Source organism: Aphelocoma coerulescens, chromosome 12 (genome assembly GCF_041296385.1).
Source record: "Aphelocoma coerulescens isolate FSJ_1873_10779 chromosome 12, UR_Acoe_1.0, whole genome shotgun sequence".
Classification (NCBI taxonomy): domain Eukaryota; kingdom Metazoa; phylum Chordata; class Aves; order Passeriformes; family Corvidae; genus Aphelocoma; species Aphelocoma coerulescens.
Genome location: NC_091026.1, coordinates 8,823,645 through 8,838,864, shown reverse-complemented (window position 1 = coordinate 8,838,864; position 15,220 = coordinate 8,823,645). Strand labels below are relative to the sequence as shown.

Here is a 15,220-nt window from a genome sequence, read left to right as displayed (position 1 = left end):
GTGTGTCTTTGGCTTTTGGCTAAACTCAGTTTGGTTGTGGTCAAACCAGAATGACCCAGTTAATTTCTTGTGCTCCACTTCTCTCTTTTCATATTCAACTTCACATCAAATGGGCTGCGGGGAGTTTTGACTCTGTGCAGCACAAACGGTTTTCCAGGATGACATTCACCGCTCAGAGGTGTGCAATGTCCGTTTCCCATTTCCTGAGTGCTGCTCTTTATATGCCCACAGCATCCAACTACTACAACCAAGGAGACAACAAATACAAATGGAACTTGCATTTCTTGGTCCTTTCCAATTTCTGATGTCTCGGGCTCATCATCACCCTCGGAACTGCTGTCTTGGAAACGTGGATCCTCTTGCCATGTGGCTTTTACCGGTTTTATTGGTCCAAGTACGTAAGGCTCTGCAATAACAGCACCAAAAAAGAAAAAAAGCCCAAACTGGGTTATTCCTGTACTTGCCAGGAGAAATTCCCCCTCTCAAGTGAAATACTTCTCTTGGAGAAGGCAGATTTAAGGAGGACAGAATCTTCTCCCCTCAGATTTTCTGAGCTAAATCTCTGCTCCAGTATTTTCCACTTTGTTCTAGGCATCCCCTACGTATTCTTAAACCCCTATCGCTGCATTCAGAAGACACTACCTACCTTCTGAATTCAGCAGAAGTGTGTGGGGGGGCTTGTTGCCTTGTGTTGTTGCATTGGGGTTTTTAATCTTTTGGATAGCTTCACACAGTTTCTTTTCTTTCCTACAGGACTGTGACTTGATCTAATATTGTTTCATCTTAATTTCATAAGGCCTCATTTTATCTGAGGTTAGGACTCGCCAATGATCATGTGTCATTCAGTTTCCATTTTCTAAAGGTCCAAGAACAGAATTCAGTAACTAATAAAATGTTCTTGAATCTTGGGGTCAGCTCCAGGATTTTGCTCTTCACTCTACATTAACACACATTTTCTTTGAAATGTTGTTGGGTTCTGTGAAACTTGCCGTGACTGGTGTGTCTCCTTTTTCCCTGTTTGAGAAATTTAGGGGATGACAACAAGCTTTTTCACCACTCTGCAAAGACCCCACTGCCTTCTCAAAGCACGCCTTTCAAAACTCCTGAGATGCAAGCACGAGTTACCTCTCGTTAATCTACCACAAGCCTGGCAAGTAGAAATGAAGATCAAAAGGCTTCTGCCTAATTACTGGCTTCTGCCGCTGAAAATCCCCTGGATCCTGACCCTCTTTACAGCGTATTCTCTGCAGTGCCTGCCATAAGCTCTTCCTAGAAATGGCCCCCTTAGAAGGGTTCTGCTGTTACCTTCTTTCATGCCCGACTCCTGTGTGTCTCCAAAGAAGGAAAAGTGAAAGTGCTCGACTCCTGAGCTACGTCGTTCGCAGGCAAAGGTCCCAGATGGTCAGCTGGGGCAGAGTCCTGCGCATCCTCTTTGTCCCGGAGTATGTCCTCAGTGTTTTCTGGTTTGTTCTTTGAAAGTCCAAACAAGTCTTTTAAATCAGCAGCAATAGTCCTCTGTTTTTTCTGGTTTGTTCTTTGAAAGTCCAAACAAGTCTCTTAAATCAGCAGCAATATCACGATCGATGTCTTCAGACACTTGAGGCAGTGTCTCGCTCTCTTCTTTCTTCTTCCTTTTGGCTTTCCTGAAATCAGATTGTTCAAGGATAGCAACACAGCACATGTCCTTTTCAAAGACAGCTTCCCTAAGAGCCTCCTTGCTCTTTTGTCTCCCTAAATGTAGCCAAGCCCATTAAGGCGTGGTTCACTATCAAGGGGAAGCAGTGGGGAAACATCTGAGGTTTGACTCTAAAGGCAGGAACAAGTGTCCTTTTTTAATTAGCCACACCCTTAAGTGACTTTTCACTTAATACGTGGTAACATGGAAATCCAGGTATTTAGCACAGATTTCTTTCCTGCCAATAGCAATGTCAAGAGCTAATATGCTTTTCTCAGAGACCTGCAAATCTCAAGGTCCCTGTATTGACCTTCCTCACCTTCACTTCTGGCAGAGAACAGACGGACTAGAAAGAAAAGATGACACTACATGCTGCTTTTCGAGGTCTGAGTTGAGGTGCGACGTCGCTGGCGGGAGCGGTTGCTCCTGGTGGATGTCCCCGATGATGTCTCCCTCCGCCTGGGCCTCTCAGCCCTTGCTGCTGTCCTGCGGCCCCCGTCACGGCGATTCCTCGACCGGACAGGTGGATTTGAGGCCAGACCTTGCTGGCGGGAGCGGCTGCGTCTGGGGGATGTCCCTGATGATGTCTCCCTGCGCCTGGGCCTCTCAGCCCTTGGCCCTGTCCTGTGGCTCTTGTCTCGGCGACTCCTCGACCGGACAGGTGGATTTGGGGCCGGACCTTGCTGGCAGGAGCGGCTGCGTCGGGGGGATGTCCCTGATGATGTCTCCCTGCGCCTGGGCCTCTCAGCCCTTGGTCCTGTCCTGTGGCTCCTGTCTCGGCGACTCCTCGACCGGACAGGTGGATTTGGGGCCGGACCTTGTTGCCGAGAGCGGCTGCGTCGGGGGAATGTCCCTGATGATGTCTCCCTGCGCCTGGGCCTCTCAGCCCTTGGTCCTGTCCTGTGGCTCCTGTCTCGGCGACTCCTCGACCGGACAGGTGGATTTGGGGCCGGACCTTGCTGGCGAGAGCGGCTGCACCTGGGGGATGTCCCTGATGGTGTCCCCCCGCGCCTGGGCCTCTCAGCATTTGGTCCTGTCCTTTGGCTCCTGTCTCGGCAACGTCTCGACCGGACAGGTGGATTCGGGGCCCAGTGTTGCTGGCGAGAGCAACTTTGGCTGCGGTCAGGTCCAGGACTTTTAGGACGGCTGCCGTCCTCAGGGTCTGGGCAGCTGCTGTCTGATGACCCTGATGTTGCCTCACTTTCTGTGCCGGGGCTGCTGCTCTCCAGCAAGGAAGATTCCAGCAGCGGCTCCAATGCTGCATGTTGGGTGCTGCTGCGTTTTCTGCTCTCTGGAGATGGAGATGGAGATGGAGATGGAGGAGACAGACCTGATGGCACCGGGCTGCCAGAGCTGTGGCTGATGGCCTCGGCTTCTGGGGAGCCATGGGAAGGCTCCAGTCCTGACTGGCTGGTCAGGCTGGGGCCATTGAACTCTGGCTCATGGCTGGAGGCTGAAAAGGGAAGCAGGAAGGTCAAGGGCCTGCCGGGCCAGGGCCAGGCCAGGCCGGAGCGGTGCCCTCAGCCCTCCAGGAGCGGACGGGCGCTGCCAAGCCCAGCCCGGGCACTGATCCCAGCCCAGCGACACCCGGGTGCTTTGCCTCATACCCGTGCCCAGACCAGCACAGCTGTCGCACTCCCAGCTGGCTGTGCTGTTTCTCAGGCCGGAGCAGCGCCTGTGGGTGCCTTCAGCAGCGCAGGAGGAGCACAGGAGCAGTTCCCAGGGCCTGAGAAAGCAAACAGGTTCATGGCACTGAAGGCAAAGTCTCCCCAGCTCGGGATTATCTGGCTGAGCTCTTCTTCTGGTTCCTTCTGCTTCGAGCCCTTGCCGAGACACAGGTTCGCTGCAGACCCTGGGGTGCAGCTTCCCGACTTACCCCTCTTCCTCTGCCTCCTGCCTGCCTCCTGGATAACGGCACTCTCCGGCATTGCACTGGCTGTGCCTCTCTCCTAATTCAGCAAAGGAATCGTTGTCCTCCCATGTTGGCTGTCTGATGGAGAAAGGAAAAGCTGATGAGCTTGTGCTGCTCCGCCATCCTGGAGGTACAGGCTGTCCCTGCTCTTCCTCCAGTGCTTTTGCAAGTCGTGCGTGAAGCTGAAGCCCAGACTCCCGGGACAGGGCAGGGCCAGGACTGCTGGGGCAGGCCCTGGCACGGCACAGCGCCTGCCCCTTCCTGTGTTGTGAGCCAGGCAGAAGGACACCAACCTGAAGGGGATTCGGATCCCCATGATGAACATTCGGGGAAGAAATGCTCTAACGTCTCTGCAGAGGGGGCAGTGGAGGCAGAAAAGACCAGCGCGCAAGGCCTGTCCCTGCAGGGCAAACAGCAGCAGTGTGAGTGAGGCCCTGGTGCTGCTGAGCACCTGCTGTGCCCCGGGGCTGCGGGAATGGCTCCTACCTGGATGCAGTCCCTGTGGAACCAGGCCCTTTTGCACGCTGGGCACACCATGGTGCCATAAGTCTCTCTATCGTCCACGGTCTCCATGCAGATGGGGCATTTGGTTTCCGGCTCCGGAGTCACCTCCAGCTTCAGATCTGGGCGGTGCTCGGGGCAGTAGGCGCTGGGGGAAAAGGAATGGGCAAAGTGAGAAATGCTGGGTCCTTCTGCAGGGGTGACCAGAAGGGGAGAGGAGGTACCTGTACTGTGCAATATACTGTGTGACACAGGCACCGTCCTTGGCACAGGGCAGGTGGAACCATCTGTCGCAGTCTTCCTGACAGCACATGATGGTGGCCCCAGTCTCCCCACAGACGCAGCAGTGCTGGAAAGAGCCAAGCAGCCCCATCAGCGGCAGCCTCGGGGCCTCGCCAGGCAGTCCCACGGCCCCGGGCAGGGCGCAGGACTGTGGCCTCTGCTGGGTCTCAGCCCACAGACCCGCCTGGAGGAAGAGGCTCCTGTGCCAGAGGCTCTGTGGAGCCGCTGGGAGCCAGACTTTTGTCCCACAGCTGGTGGGGAGGGCGGGCCTTTCTTTCGTGGGGTCTGGGCTAAGCTCTGGCAAACCTCGCCTGGCACAAATCTCCCTGCTCTTGTCAGGCTCTCACCTTCTGAGCCGCTCGGCTGACTGCAAGACGGATATCGCGAGGGCGAAAGCCCATGAGTCCTGTCCGATCATTGTCTTGTCGAGAAAGGAGGCTGGCAAAATACTGCGGAAAAGGCGAGGAGCTGATGAGGAGGGAGTGGCAGGGGCTGCCCATTGCAATGCTGGAGGGAGGCCCGGTGCAACTCACCAGGCAGAAGACGTGGGCACAGAGCCCGTGCTTCTCCCGTTTGTCGCCGCAGATGTCCGGGTCAGCCTCTGTGCGGCGGCACAGCAGGCATGCTGCAGGGGACAGAGCCAATGGCACCGGGCACCTCTGCGGGGCTCTTAGCCCGCAGCATCGGCCCCAAGGGCTGCTCTGGCCCTGCCTGCCTGGCTGATGGGCAGGCCTGGAGGCCTTGGGGAGCAGGGGAGAGCTCGGGCACGGACGTCCCAACAGCTGCCCCCGGCCCAGCTGGGCCCCCCTTGGGGAGGAAGGAGGCTCCCAGGCCCAGCATGGCTGGGCAGCTCCTGCCTCCCCCTGCCTCCGCTCCGGGCCCCACGCTGGCTGCCCCGACAGCCCCTGCGCCAGGCTGCGGGAGGGCTGCTTTGCCCTCACCTGGCTCTCTGGCATCAGGGGCCTCCTGTTCCCTGTTGGCCATGGTTCCAGCCAGCAGTGAGTCCCTGGGCAGGAGCACTGCGGTCTCCTCCAGGTGCTCGTCCTCTCTCTCTATGGGAGAAAGAAGAGTGTGGGGCGTTTGCAGAACAGGCCCAGAGCCACGAGGGCACTACTCCCTGGTGAGCCCTGCTCCTGTCCTCCTTTTCCTCCCGTCACAGCGTCGAGGAACACTGCTGTCTCCTCTGGATGTTCCTCCGCTGCCTCTGGGAAGGGAGAGGCAGGTGAGCCTGCAGCACAGGCCCAGAGCCCCGAGGTGTGGGGCTCCTCTGGTCCCTGGGCAGCCCCGTCCCTGTCCTACCTTCTCCTCCCGTTGTCAGGCAACACTGACACACGGCCTGAGCCCAGCCTTCCCTCTTGTGGCCTTGGTCACACAGGTCACAATGGCCACTCTGACATCAGCAACGTGCACCCAAAATGGGGGCAGCGATGGCCTCAGTCCCGCGCCACCCATTTGAGGCTGCCCCCTTGGGAACCGAGGTTCTGAGATGGGTCCGAGCCTTCGGTCAGAGCGGAACCAGGGCAGGGGTTCCTGCAGCAAGTGCAGGGTCAACTGCCAGGCCCTGGGGCAGCCATCGAGCGTGGCACTGTTGGCAGAAAGGGGCTGTTCAGGCAGTGCCACTCCAGGGCTCCTGGCCCTGGCAGTCGGCTGCCCAACTTTTTACACTGACTCCGATGGAAACCCAGAGAATTCAGTGGGAGTTTTCTGTGTGCATCTGACTGGGAGAGCTTGAAACAGTCCTCGACTCCAAAGTCAAATGCAGGAGGGATGCTTTTCCCACATGAAAGGCACTTTTGCCAGTTTGGTCCATGCTTTCCTACTAGCAAATAAATATATTGAAAAAAACAACTGGAAGAGAAGCACAAACCGTTCTTTTGGCCTTTTCTCATTCATGTCTTTGCAAACATGCTCCTGGAAAATCCAGATCAATGGCTTCTAGAACAATCAGCGAGACCCCTGGAAAGCAAGGGGTGACAAGCAGCGACCCCCTGCACCTGCTTGATGCCGGGGCAGCGGGAGTTCATCAATTTTCCTGTCTCCATGGGAGAGGCACCTTGGGAGGACAAGGATGCCTTCACTGAACTAGGAGGGAGGCACAGCTGGTGCAATGCCAGGGAGTGCCTTTATCCAGGAGGCAGGGAGGAGGCAGAGGAAGAGGGCTAAGTTGGGAAGTGGCACCCAGAGCTCTGTAGTGATCCCGTGTCTCGGCAAGGGCTGGAAGCAGAAGGAGGCAGAAGAGCTCAGCCGGACAATCCTGAGCTCTGGACACTTTGTCCTCAGCGCCATGAACCTCCTTCTTCCCCAGGCCCTGGGAACTGCTCCTGTGCTGCTCCTGCGCTGCTGAGGTCACTCACAGGCGCTGCTCCGGCCTGAGAAACAGCACAGCCAGCTGGGAGTGTGACAGCTGTGCTGGTCTGGGCACGGGTATGAGGCAAAGCACCCGGGTGTCGCTGGGCTGGGATCAGTGCCCAGGCTGGGCTTGGCAGCGCCCGTCTGCTCCTGGAGGGCTGAGGGCACTGCTCTGGCCTGGCCCTGGCCCTGGCCCTGGCCCTGGCCTGGGGGGCCCTTGACCTTCCTGCTTTCCCTTGGAGCCCCCAGGGATGAGCCAGAGCTCAATGGCCCCAGCCTGACCAGCCAGTCAGGACTGGAGCCTTCCCGTGCCTCCCCAGAAGCTGAGGCCATCAGCCCCAGCTCACAAACGCTGCCTAACGGGGTTTGCCAAGAGTTTTTCCTATCAGATCTTGCAAAGGATTTCCAAAGTAACACTGCTTGGCAGCTTCTTCAAGGAAGAAACATGACACGCTTCTCATCATAAAAAAACGTTTATTGCTTTACTTTCACTTTTTTTCTTTTGGCGTCCTTATGCTTCTTTCGGCATTCCAGAAAATAGTGAAAATCTAATGTATTATTAGGAGAAGTCTCTGAATCCACTCTTAGGAGAAGTCTCTAAATTCACTGTTTCTCTTGAACACTTTCTTTACATGCAGTTAAGTAGCTGGTCCTGTAACATACAGAGATTTAGTGGTTTACCTGAGTGACATCACAACCAGTATACTAAACCACTTTTGTTCTCTGGTAATTACAAAGTTTCAGGCTCTTGTCCAGGTCCTGAATTAATTTCTCATGCAGATTCATAGCCGTGTTCCCTCCTCATGCTCAGCTTTCAGCCACAGTTACCAGGGAACAGATGTTACCTACTCACCTCAAGCAATAATCTACGTCTGTCTTCCCAACCCTCTTTTTCTTCACTGGGCTCTGTTGATCTACAAAATAACCTTGGGCCTTCTGCACAAAACAAAGAACCAATTAAAAGGGTTAAGCACGTCTGATTATGCTGCTGCTTGGAACACTCATGAGCAACACAGCAATAAAGTCAGCAGCCCTATCCTTCGCGTCCTTCCTATTCCCTTCCCCCCACCACCACACGTGGGCTCCAACAGAAATGTTCTGTGTTCCAACCTCGTGTACTACGAAGAATGAAAGGCAGCAGCAGTTCTCCTGAAGGCGCTGAAATCTAGATTGCAGTGAAATAGCAGCTGTTCCAGTAAAAGCTCAACACCGGGAGCCTACATCTCCCCGCAAAACTGATGGCTGCGGACGACTGAGATCTCCATTTTAACACACGCTGTAAATCAGACAGGCTGGAAGCACACAGGACAGTAACTGTATGAACACATCAGTACATTGCATCAGAGTTACCTAGTAAGTCTCAAGAAACAAACATCCTTTAAGCCTGTCCTAAAACTGTGTTCTATCACATGTAACAAGCCATCCTTTTGTGGATGTGGAATGTTTTAGGGCTGTGTATGTTTTCTTTTGTGGTTGTTTTCTTTGTTTTTAAATACAAAATTCACTGGATTCAGAAGAGAAAAACCAAGATTCATGAGGGCAAAGAACCACACAGGCTGCGTATGTGGCTGATAAGAATACTCAACATTCTTAATGATGACAGCAGAAAGACAGGAAAAAGTTAAAGATGATATGCATGCCTGAAAGGGTCCGAAATGTCTAGGCAACTTGTCCAGTGACTATTTTTTTGGTAAGCTCCAGAAGTCCAGATACTTATTAGGCAATTATCTGGAAGAAAAGAAAGCCAGACAGCTGCTCAGCCTTTATTTTGCCAGGACTTCCTCACGGGCTTCTACCACAACCTAGACCCCGAGTAAGGATGGCAAATGTTGACTACAAAACATTCATAAGCGGGCAGCATTTTTTCCTCACTGAATTCCAGTAAGAGTTTAAAAGGAAAAAAAATACAAAAGGGGTGAATAAGTTCCGTTGTACCTCGTGGGCGTTCATCATCTTTGGAGAAGAAGAAAACTCTAGCACTTTCCGCGTGTGGTAAAGAAAGAAACCTAGACAAGTACAAAGGGATTTTAGCATCCTAAAAGGCGCTATCAAATTCCATGAACGCGAGTTAAAGCTGTAGCGCTTCAGAGAAATGATCAACCTTGAAGAGCTTTACTCTGCAGAAACCAAATACTGCCTTCTATAAAAAACCCCGCTTTTTCAAAGAAAACTGAGTGTGTCTTTGGCTTTTGGCTAAACTCAGTTTGGTTGTGGTCAAACCAGAATGACCCAGTTAATTTCTTGTGCTCCACTTCTCTCTTTTCATATTCAACTTCACATCAAATGGGCTGCGGGGAGTTTTGACTCTGTGCAGCACAAACGGTTTTCCAGGATGACATTCACCGCTCAGAGGTGTGCAATGTCCGTTTCCCATTTCCTGAGTGCTGCTCTTTATATGCCCACAGCATCCAACTACTACAACCAAGGAGACAACAAATACAAATGGAACTTGCATTTCTTGGTCCTTTCCAATTTCTGATGTCTCGGGCTCATCATCACCCTCGGAACTGCTGTCTTGGAAACGTGGATCCTCTTGCCATGTGGCTTTTACCGGTTTTATTGGTCCAAGTACGTAAGGCTCTGCAATAACAGCACCAAAAAAGAAAAAAAGCCCAAACTGGGTTATTCCTGTACTTGCCAGGAGAAATTCCCCCTCTCAAGTGAAATACTTCTCTTGGAGAAGGCAGATTTAAGGAGGACAGAATCTTCTCCCCTCAGATTTTCTGAGCTAAATCTCTGCTCCAGTATTTTCCACTTTGTTCTAGGCATCCCCTACGTATTCTTAAACCCCTATCGCTGCATTCAGAAGACACTACCTACCTTCTGAATTCAGCAGAAGTGTGTGGGGGGGCTTGTTGCCTTGTGTTGTTGCATTGGGGTTTTTAATCTTTTGGATAGCTTCACACAGTTTCTTTTCTTTCCTACAGGACTGTGACTTGATCTAATATTGTTTCATCTTAATTTCATAAGGCCTCATTTTATCTGAGGTTAGGACTCGCCAATGATCATGTGTCATTCAGTTTCCATTTTCTAAAGGTCCAAGAACAGAATTCAGTAACTAATAAAATGTTCTTGAATCTTGGGGTCAGCTCCAGGATTTTGCTCTTCACTCTACATTAACACACATTTTCTTTGAAATGTTGTTGGGTTCTGTGAAACTTGCCGTGACTGGTGTGTCTCCTTTTTCCCTGTTTGAGAAATTTAGGGGATGACAACAAGCTTTTTCACCACTCTGCAAAGACCCCACTGCCTTCTCAAAGCACGCCTTTCAAAACTCCTGAGATGCAAGCACGAGTTACCTCTCGTTAATCTACCACAAGCCTGGCAAGTAGAAATGAAGATCAAAAGGCTTCTGCCTAATTACTGGCTTCTGCCGCTGAAAATCCCCTGGATCCTGACCCTCTTTACAGCGTATTCTCTGCAGTGCCTGCCATAAGCTCTTCCTAGAAATGGCCCCCTTAGAAGGGTTCTGCTGTTACCTTCTTTCATGCCCGACTCCTGTGTGTCTCCAAAGAAGGAAAAGTGAAAGTGCTCGACTCCTGAGCTACGTCGTTCGCAGGCAAAGGTCCCAGATGGTCAGCTGGGGCAGAGTCCTGCGCATCCTCTTTGTCCCGGAGTATGTCCTCAGTGTTTTCTGGTTTGTTCTTTGAAAGTCCAAACAAGTCTTTTAAATCAGCAGCAATAGTCCTCTGTTTTTTCTGGTTTGTTCTTTGAAAGTCCAAACAAGTCTCTTAAATCAGCAGCAATATCACGATCGATGTCTTCAGACACTTGAGGCAGTGTCTCGCTCTCTTCTTTCTTCTTCCTTTTGGCTTTCCTGAAATCAGATTGTTCAAGGATAGCAACACAGCACATGTCCTTTTCAAAGACAGCTTCCCTAAGAGCCTCCTTGCTCTTTTGTCTCCCTAAATGTAGCCAAGCCCATTAAGGCGTGGTTCACTATCAAGGGGAAGCAGTGGGGAAACATCTGAGGTTTGACTCTAAAGGCAGGAACAAGTGTCCTTTTTTAATTAGCCACACCCTTAAGTGACTTTTCACTTAATACGTGGTAACATGGAAATCCAGGTATTTAGCACAGATTTCTTTCCTGCCAATAGCAATGTCAAGAGCTAATATGCTTTTCTCAGAGACCTGCAAATCTCAAGGTCCCTGTATTGACCTTCCTCACCTTCACTTCTGGCAGAGAACAGACGGACTAGAAAGAAAAGATGACACTACATGCTGCTTTTCGAGGTCTGAGTTGAGGTGCGACGTCGCTGGCGGGAGCGGTTGCTCCTGGTGGATGTCCCCGATGATGTCTCCCTCCGCCTGGGCCTCTCAGCCCTTGCTGCTGTCCTGCGGCCCCCGTCACGGCGATTCCTCGACCGGACAGGTGGATTTGAGGCCAGACCTTGCTGGCGGGAGCGGCTGCGTCTGGGGGATGTCCCTGATGATGTCTCCCTGCGCCTGGGCCTCTCAGCCCTTGGCCCTGTCCTGTGGCTCTTGTCTCGGCGACTCCTCGACCGGACAGGTGGATTTGGGGCCGGACCTTGCTGGCAGGAGCGGCTGCGTCGGGGGGATGTCCCTGATGATGTCTCCCTGCGCCTGGGCCTCTCAGCCCTTGGTCCTGTCCTGTGGCTCCTGTCTCGGCGACTCCTCGACCGGACAGGTGGATTTGGGGCCGGACCTTGTTGCCGAGAGCGGCTGCGTCGGGGGAATGTCCCTGATGATGTCTCCCTGCGCCTGGGCCTCTCAGCCCTTGGTCCTGTCCTGTGGCTCCTGTCTCGGCGACTCCTCGACCGGACAGGTGGATTTGGGGCCGGACCTTGCTGGCGAGAGCGGCTGCACCTGGGGGATGTCCCTGATGGTGTCCCCCCGCGCCTGGGCCTCTCAGCATTTGGTCCTGTCCTTTGGCTCCTGTCTCGGCAACGTCTCGACCGGACAGGTGGATTCGGGGCCCAGTGTTGCTGGCGAGAGCAACTTTGGCTGCGGTCAGGTCCAGGACTTTTAGGACGGCTGCCGTCCTCAGGGTCTGGGCAGCTGCTGTCTGATGACCCTGATGTTGCCTCACTTTCTGTGCCGGGGCTGCTGCTCTCCAGCAAGGAAGATTCCAGCAGCGGCTCCAATGCTGCATGTTGGGTGCTGCTGCGTTTTCTGCTCTCTGGAGATGGAGATGGAGATGGAGATGGAGGAGACAGACCTGATGGCACCGGGCTGCCAGAGCTGTGGCTGATGGCCTCGGCTTCTGGGGAGCCATGGGAAGGCTCCAGTCCTGACTGGCTGGTCAGGCTGGGGCCATTGAACTCTGGCTCATGGCTGGAGGCTGAAAAGGGAAGCAGGAAGGTCAAGGGCCTGCCGGGCCAGGGCCAGGCCAGGCCGGAGCGGTGCCCTCAGCCCTCCAGGAGCGGACGGGCGCTGCCAAGCCCAGCCCGGGCACTGATCCCAGCCCAGCGACACCCGGGTGCTTTGCCTCATACCCGTGCCCAGACCAGCACAGCTGTCGCACTCCCAGCTGGCTGTGCTGTTTCTCAGGCCGGAGCAGCGCCTGTGGGTGCCTTCAGCAGCGCAGGAGGAGCACAGGAGCAGTTCCCAGGGCCTGAGAAAGCAAACAGGTTCATGGCACTGAAGGCAAAGTCTCCCCAGCTCGGGATTATCTGGCTGAGCTCTTCTTCTGGTTCCTTCTGCTTCGAGCCCTTGCCGAGACACAGGTTCGCTGCAGACCCTGGGGTGCAGCTTCCCGACTTACCCCTCTTCCTCTGCCTCCTGCCTGCCTCCTGGATAACGGCACTCTCCGGCATTGCACTGGCTGTGCCTCTCTCCTAATTCAGCAAAGGAATCGTTGTCCTCCCATGTTGGCTGTCTGATGGAGAAAGGAAAAGCTGATGAGCTTGTGCTGCTCCGCCATCCTGGAGGTACAGGCTGTCCCTGCTCTTCCTCCAGTGCTTTTGCAAGTCGTGCGTGAAGCTGAAGCCCAGACTCCCGGGACAGGGCAGGGCCAGGACTGCTGGGGCAGGCCCTGGCACGGCACAGCGCCTGCCCCTTCCTGTGTTGTGAGCCAGGCAGAAGGACACCAACCTGAAGGGGATTCGGATCCCCATGATGAACATTCGGGGAAGAAATGCTCTAACGTCTCTGCAGAGGGGGCAGTGGAGGCAGAAAAGACCAGCGCGCAAGGCCTGTCCCTGCAGGGCAAACAGCAGCAGTGTGAGTGAGGCCCTGGTGCTGCTGAGCACCTGCTGTGCCCCGGGGCTGCGGGAATGGCTCCTACCTGGATGCAGTCCCTGTGGAACCAGGCCCTTTTGCACGCTGGGCACACCATGGTGCCATAAGTCTCTCTATCGTCCACGGTCTCCATGCAGATGGGGCATTTGGTTTCCGGCTCCGGAGTCACCTCCAGCTTCAGATCTGGGCGGTGCTCGGGGCAGTAGGCGCTGGGGGAAAAGGAATGGGCAAAGTGAGAAATGCTGGGTCCTTCTGCAGGGGTGACCAGAAGGGGAGAGGAGGTACCTGTACTGTGCAATATACTGTGTGACACAGGCACCGTCCTTGGCACAGGGCAGGTGGAACCATCTGTCGCAGTCTTCCTGACAGCACATGATGGTGGCCCCAGTCTCCCCACAGACGCAGCAGTGCTGGAAAGAGCCAAGCAGCCCCATCAGCGGCAGCCTCGGGGCCTCGCCAGGCAGTCCCACGGCCCCGGGCAGGGCGCAGGACTGTGGCCTCTGCTGGGTCTCAGCCCACAGACCCGCCTGGAGGAAGAGGCTCCTGTGCCAGAGGCTCTGTGGAGCCGCTGGGAGCCAGACTTTTGTCCCACAGCTGGTGGGGAGGGCGGGCCTTTCTTTCGTGGGGTCTGGGCTAAGCTCTGGCAAACCTCGCCTGGCACAAATCTCCCTGCTCTTGTCAGGCTCTCACCTTCTGAGCCGCTCGGCTGACTGCAAGACGGATATCGCGAGGGCGAAAGCCCATGAGTCCTGTCCGATCATTGTCTTGTCGAGAAAGGAGGCTGGCAAAATACTGCGGAAAAGGCGAGGAGCTGATGAGGAGGGAGTGGCAGGGGCTGCCCATTGCAATGCTGGAGGGAGGCCCGGTGCAACTCACCAGGCAGAAGACGTGGGCACAGAGCCCGTGCTTCTCCCGTTTGTCGCCGCAGATGTCCGGGTCAGCCTCTGTGCGGCGGCACAGCAGGCATGCTGCAGGGGACAGAGCCAATGGCACCGGGCACCTCTGCGGGGCTCTTAGCCCGCAGCATCGGCCCCAAGGGCTGCTCTGGCCCTGCCTGCCTGGCTGATGGGCAGGCCTGGAGGCCTTGGGGAGCAGGGGAGAGCTCGGGCACGGACGTCCCAACAGCTGCCCCCGGCCCAGCTGGGCCCCCCTTGGGGAGGAAGGAGGCTCCCAGGCCCAGCAGGGCTGGGCAGCTCCTGCCTCCCCCTGCCTCCGCTCCGGGCCCCACGCTGGCTGCCCCGACAGCCCCTGCGCCAGGCTGCGGGAGGGCTGCTTTGCCCTCACCTGGCTCTCTGGCATCAGGGGCCTCCTGTTCCCTGTTGGCCATGGTTCCAGCCAGCAGTGAGTCCCTGGGCAGGAGCACTGCGGTCTCCTCCAGGTGCTCGTCCTCTCTCTCTATGGGAGAAAGAAGAGTGTGGGGCGTTTGCAGAACAGGCCCAGAGCCACGAGGGCACTACTCCCTGGTGAGCCCTGCTCCTGTCCTCCTTTTCCTCCCGTCACAGCGTCGAGGAACACTGCTGTCTCCTCTGGATGTTCCTCCGCTGCCTCTGGGAAGGGAGAGGCAGGTGAGCCTGCAGCACAGGCCCAGAGCCCCGAGGTGTGGGGCTCCTCTGGTCCCTGGGCAGCCCCGTCCCTGTCCTACCTTCTCCTCCCGTTGTCAGGCAACACTGACACACGGCCTGAGCCCAGCCTTCCCTCTTGTGGCCTTGGTCACACAGGTCACAATGGCCACTCTGACATCAGCAACGTGCACCCAAAATGGGGGCAGCGATGGCCTCAGTCCCACACCACCCATTTGAGGCTGCCCCCTTGGGAACCGAGGTTCTGAGATGGGTCCGAGCCTTCGGTCACAGCGGAACCAGGGCAGGGGTTCCTGCAGCAAGTGCAGGGTCAACTGCCAGGCCCTGGGGCAGCCATCGAGCGTGGCACTGTTGGCAGAAAGGGGCTGTTCAGGCAGTGCCACTCCAGGGCTCCTGGCCCTGGCAGTCGGCTGCCCAACTTTTTACACTGACTCTGATGGAAACCCAGAGAATTCAGTGGGAGTTTTCTGTGTGCATCTGACTGGGAGAGCTTGAAACAGTCCTCGACTCCAAAGTCAAATGCAGGAGGGATGCTTTTCCCACATGAAAGGCACTTTTGCCAGTTTGGTCCATGCTTTCCTACTAGCAAATAAATATATTGAAAAAAACAACTGGAAGAGAAGCACAAACCGTTCTTTTGGCCTTTTCTCATTCATGTCTTTGCAAACATGCTCCTGGAAAATCCAGATCAATGGCTTCTAGAACAATCAGCGAGACCCC

General features: G+C 55.0%; 3 protein-coding genes across 4 annotated transcripts in view; 1 reads left to right on the top strand and 2 right to left on the bottom strand.

Annotated features, from left to right (window-relative positions):
• LOC138117707 (dynein axonemal heavy chain 12-like) overlaps positions 1 to 15,220 on the top strand; it is a 189,124-nt gene that overhangs the window by 145,301 nt on the left and 28,603 nt on the right. The window lies entirely within an intron of this gene.
• LOC138117732 (nucleolar protein 8-like) lies at positions 60 to 1,681 on the bottom strand. The gene is given in 4 exon segments (XM_069028285.1): positions 60 to 406; positions 1,306 to 1,350; positions 1,353 to 1,517; positions 1,582 to 1,681. Coding segments are annotated over 4 exon segments (657 nt in total).
• Positions 12,009 to 14,247, bottom strand: LOC138117731 (PHD finger protein 7-like). The gene is made up of 8 exons (XM_069028284.1): positions 14,205 to 14,247; positions 13,797 to 13,888; positions 13,611 to 13,712; positions 13,206 to 13,447; positions 12,967 to 13,129; positions 12,774 to 12,880; positions 12,445 to 12,558; positions 12,009 to 12,294 (listed from the first exon to the last, which is right to left on the bottom strand). Exons 1-8 carry the CDS (start codon positions 14,245 to 14,247, stop codon positions 12,009 to 12,011), a joined length of 1,149 nt encoding a protein of 382 aa, XP_068884385.1.

Coding starts and splice junctions, on each gene's coding strand:
- LOC138117731 (XM_069028284.1), bottom strand. CDS start 14,247: ATGGCCAACAGGGAACAGGAGGCCCCTGATGCCAGAGAGCCAG. Junction 12,559..12,773: donor GGGATCCGAATCCCCTTCAG/GTTGGTGTCCTT, acceptor TTTCTCCATCAG/ACAGCCAACATGGGAGGACA. Junction 12,295..12,444: donor CAGGAGGCAGAGGAAGAGGG/GTAAGTCGGGAA, acceptor TTGCTTTCTCAG/GCCCTGGGAACTGCTCCTGT.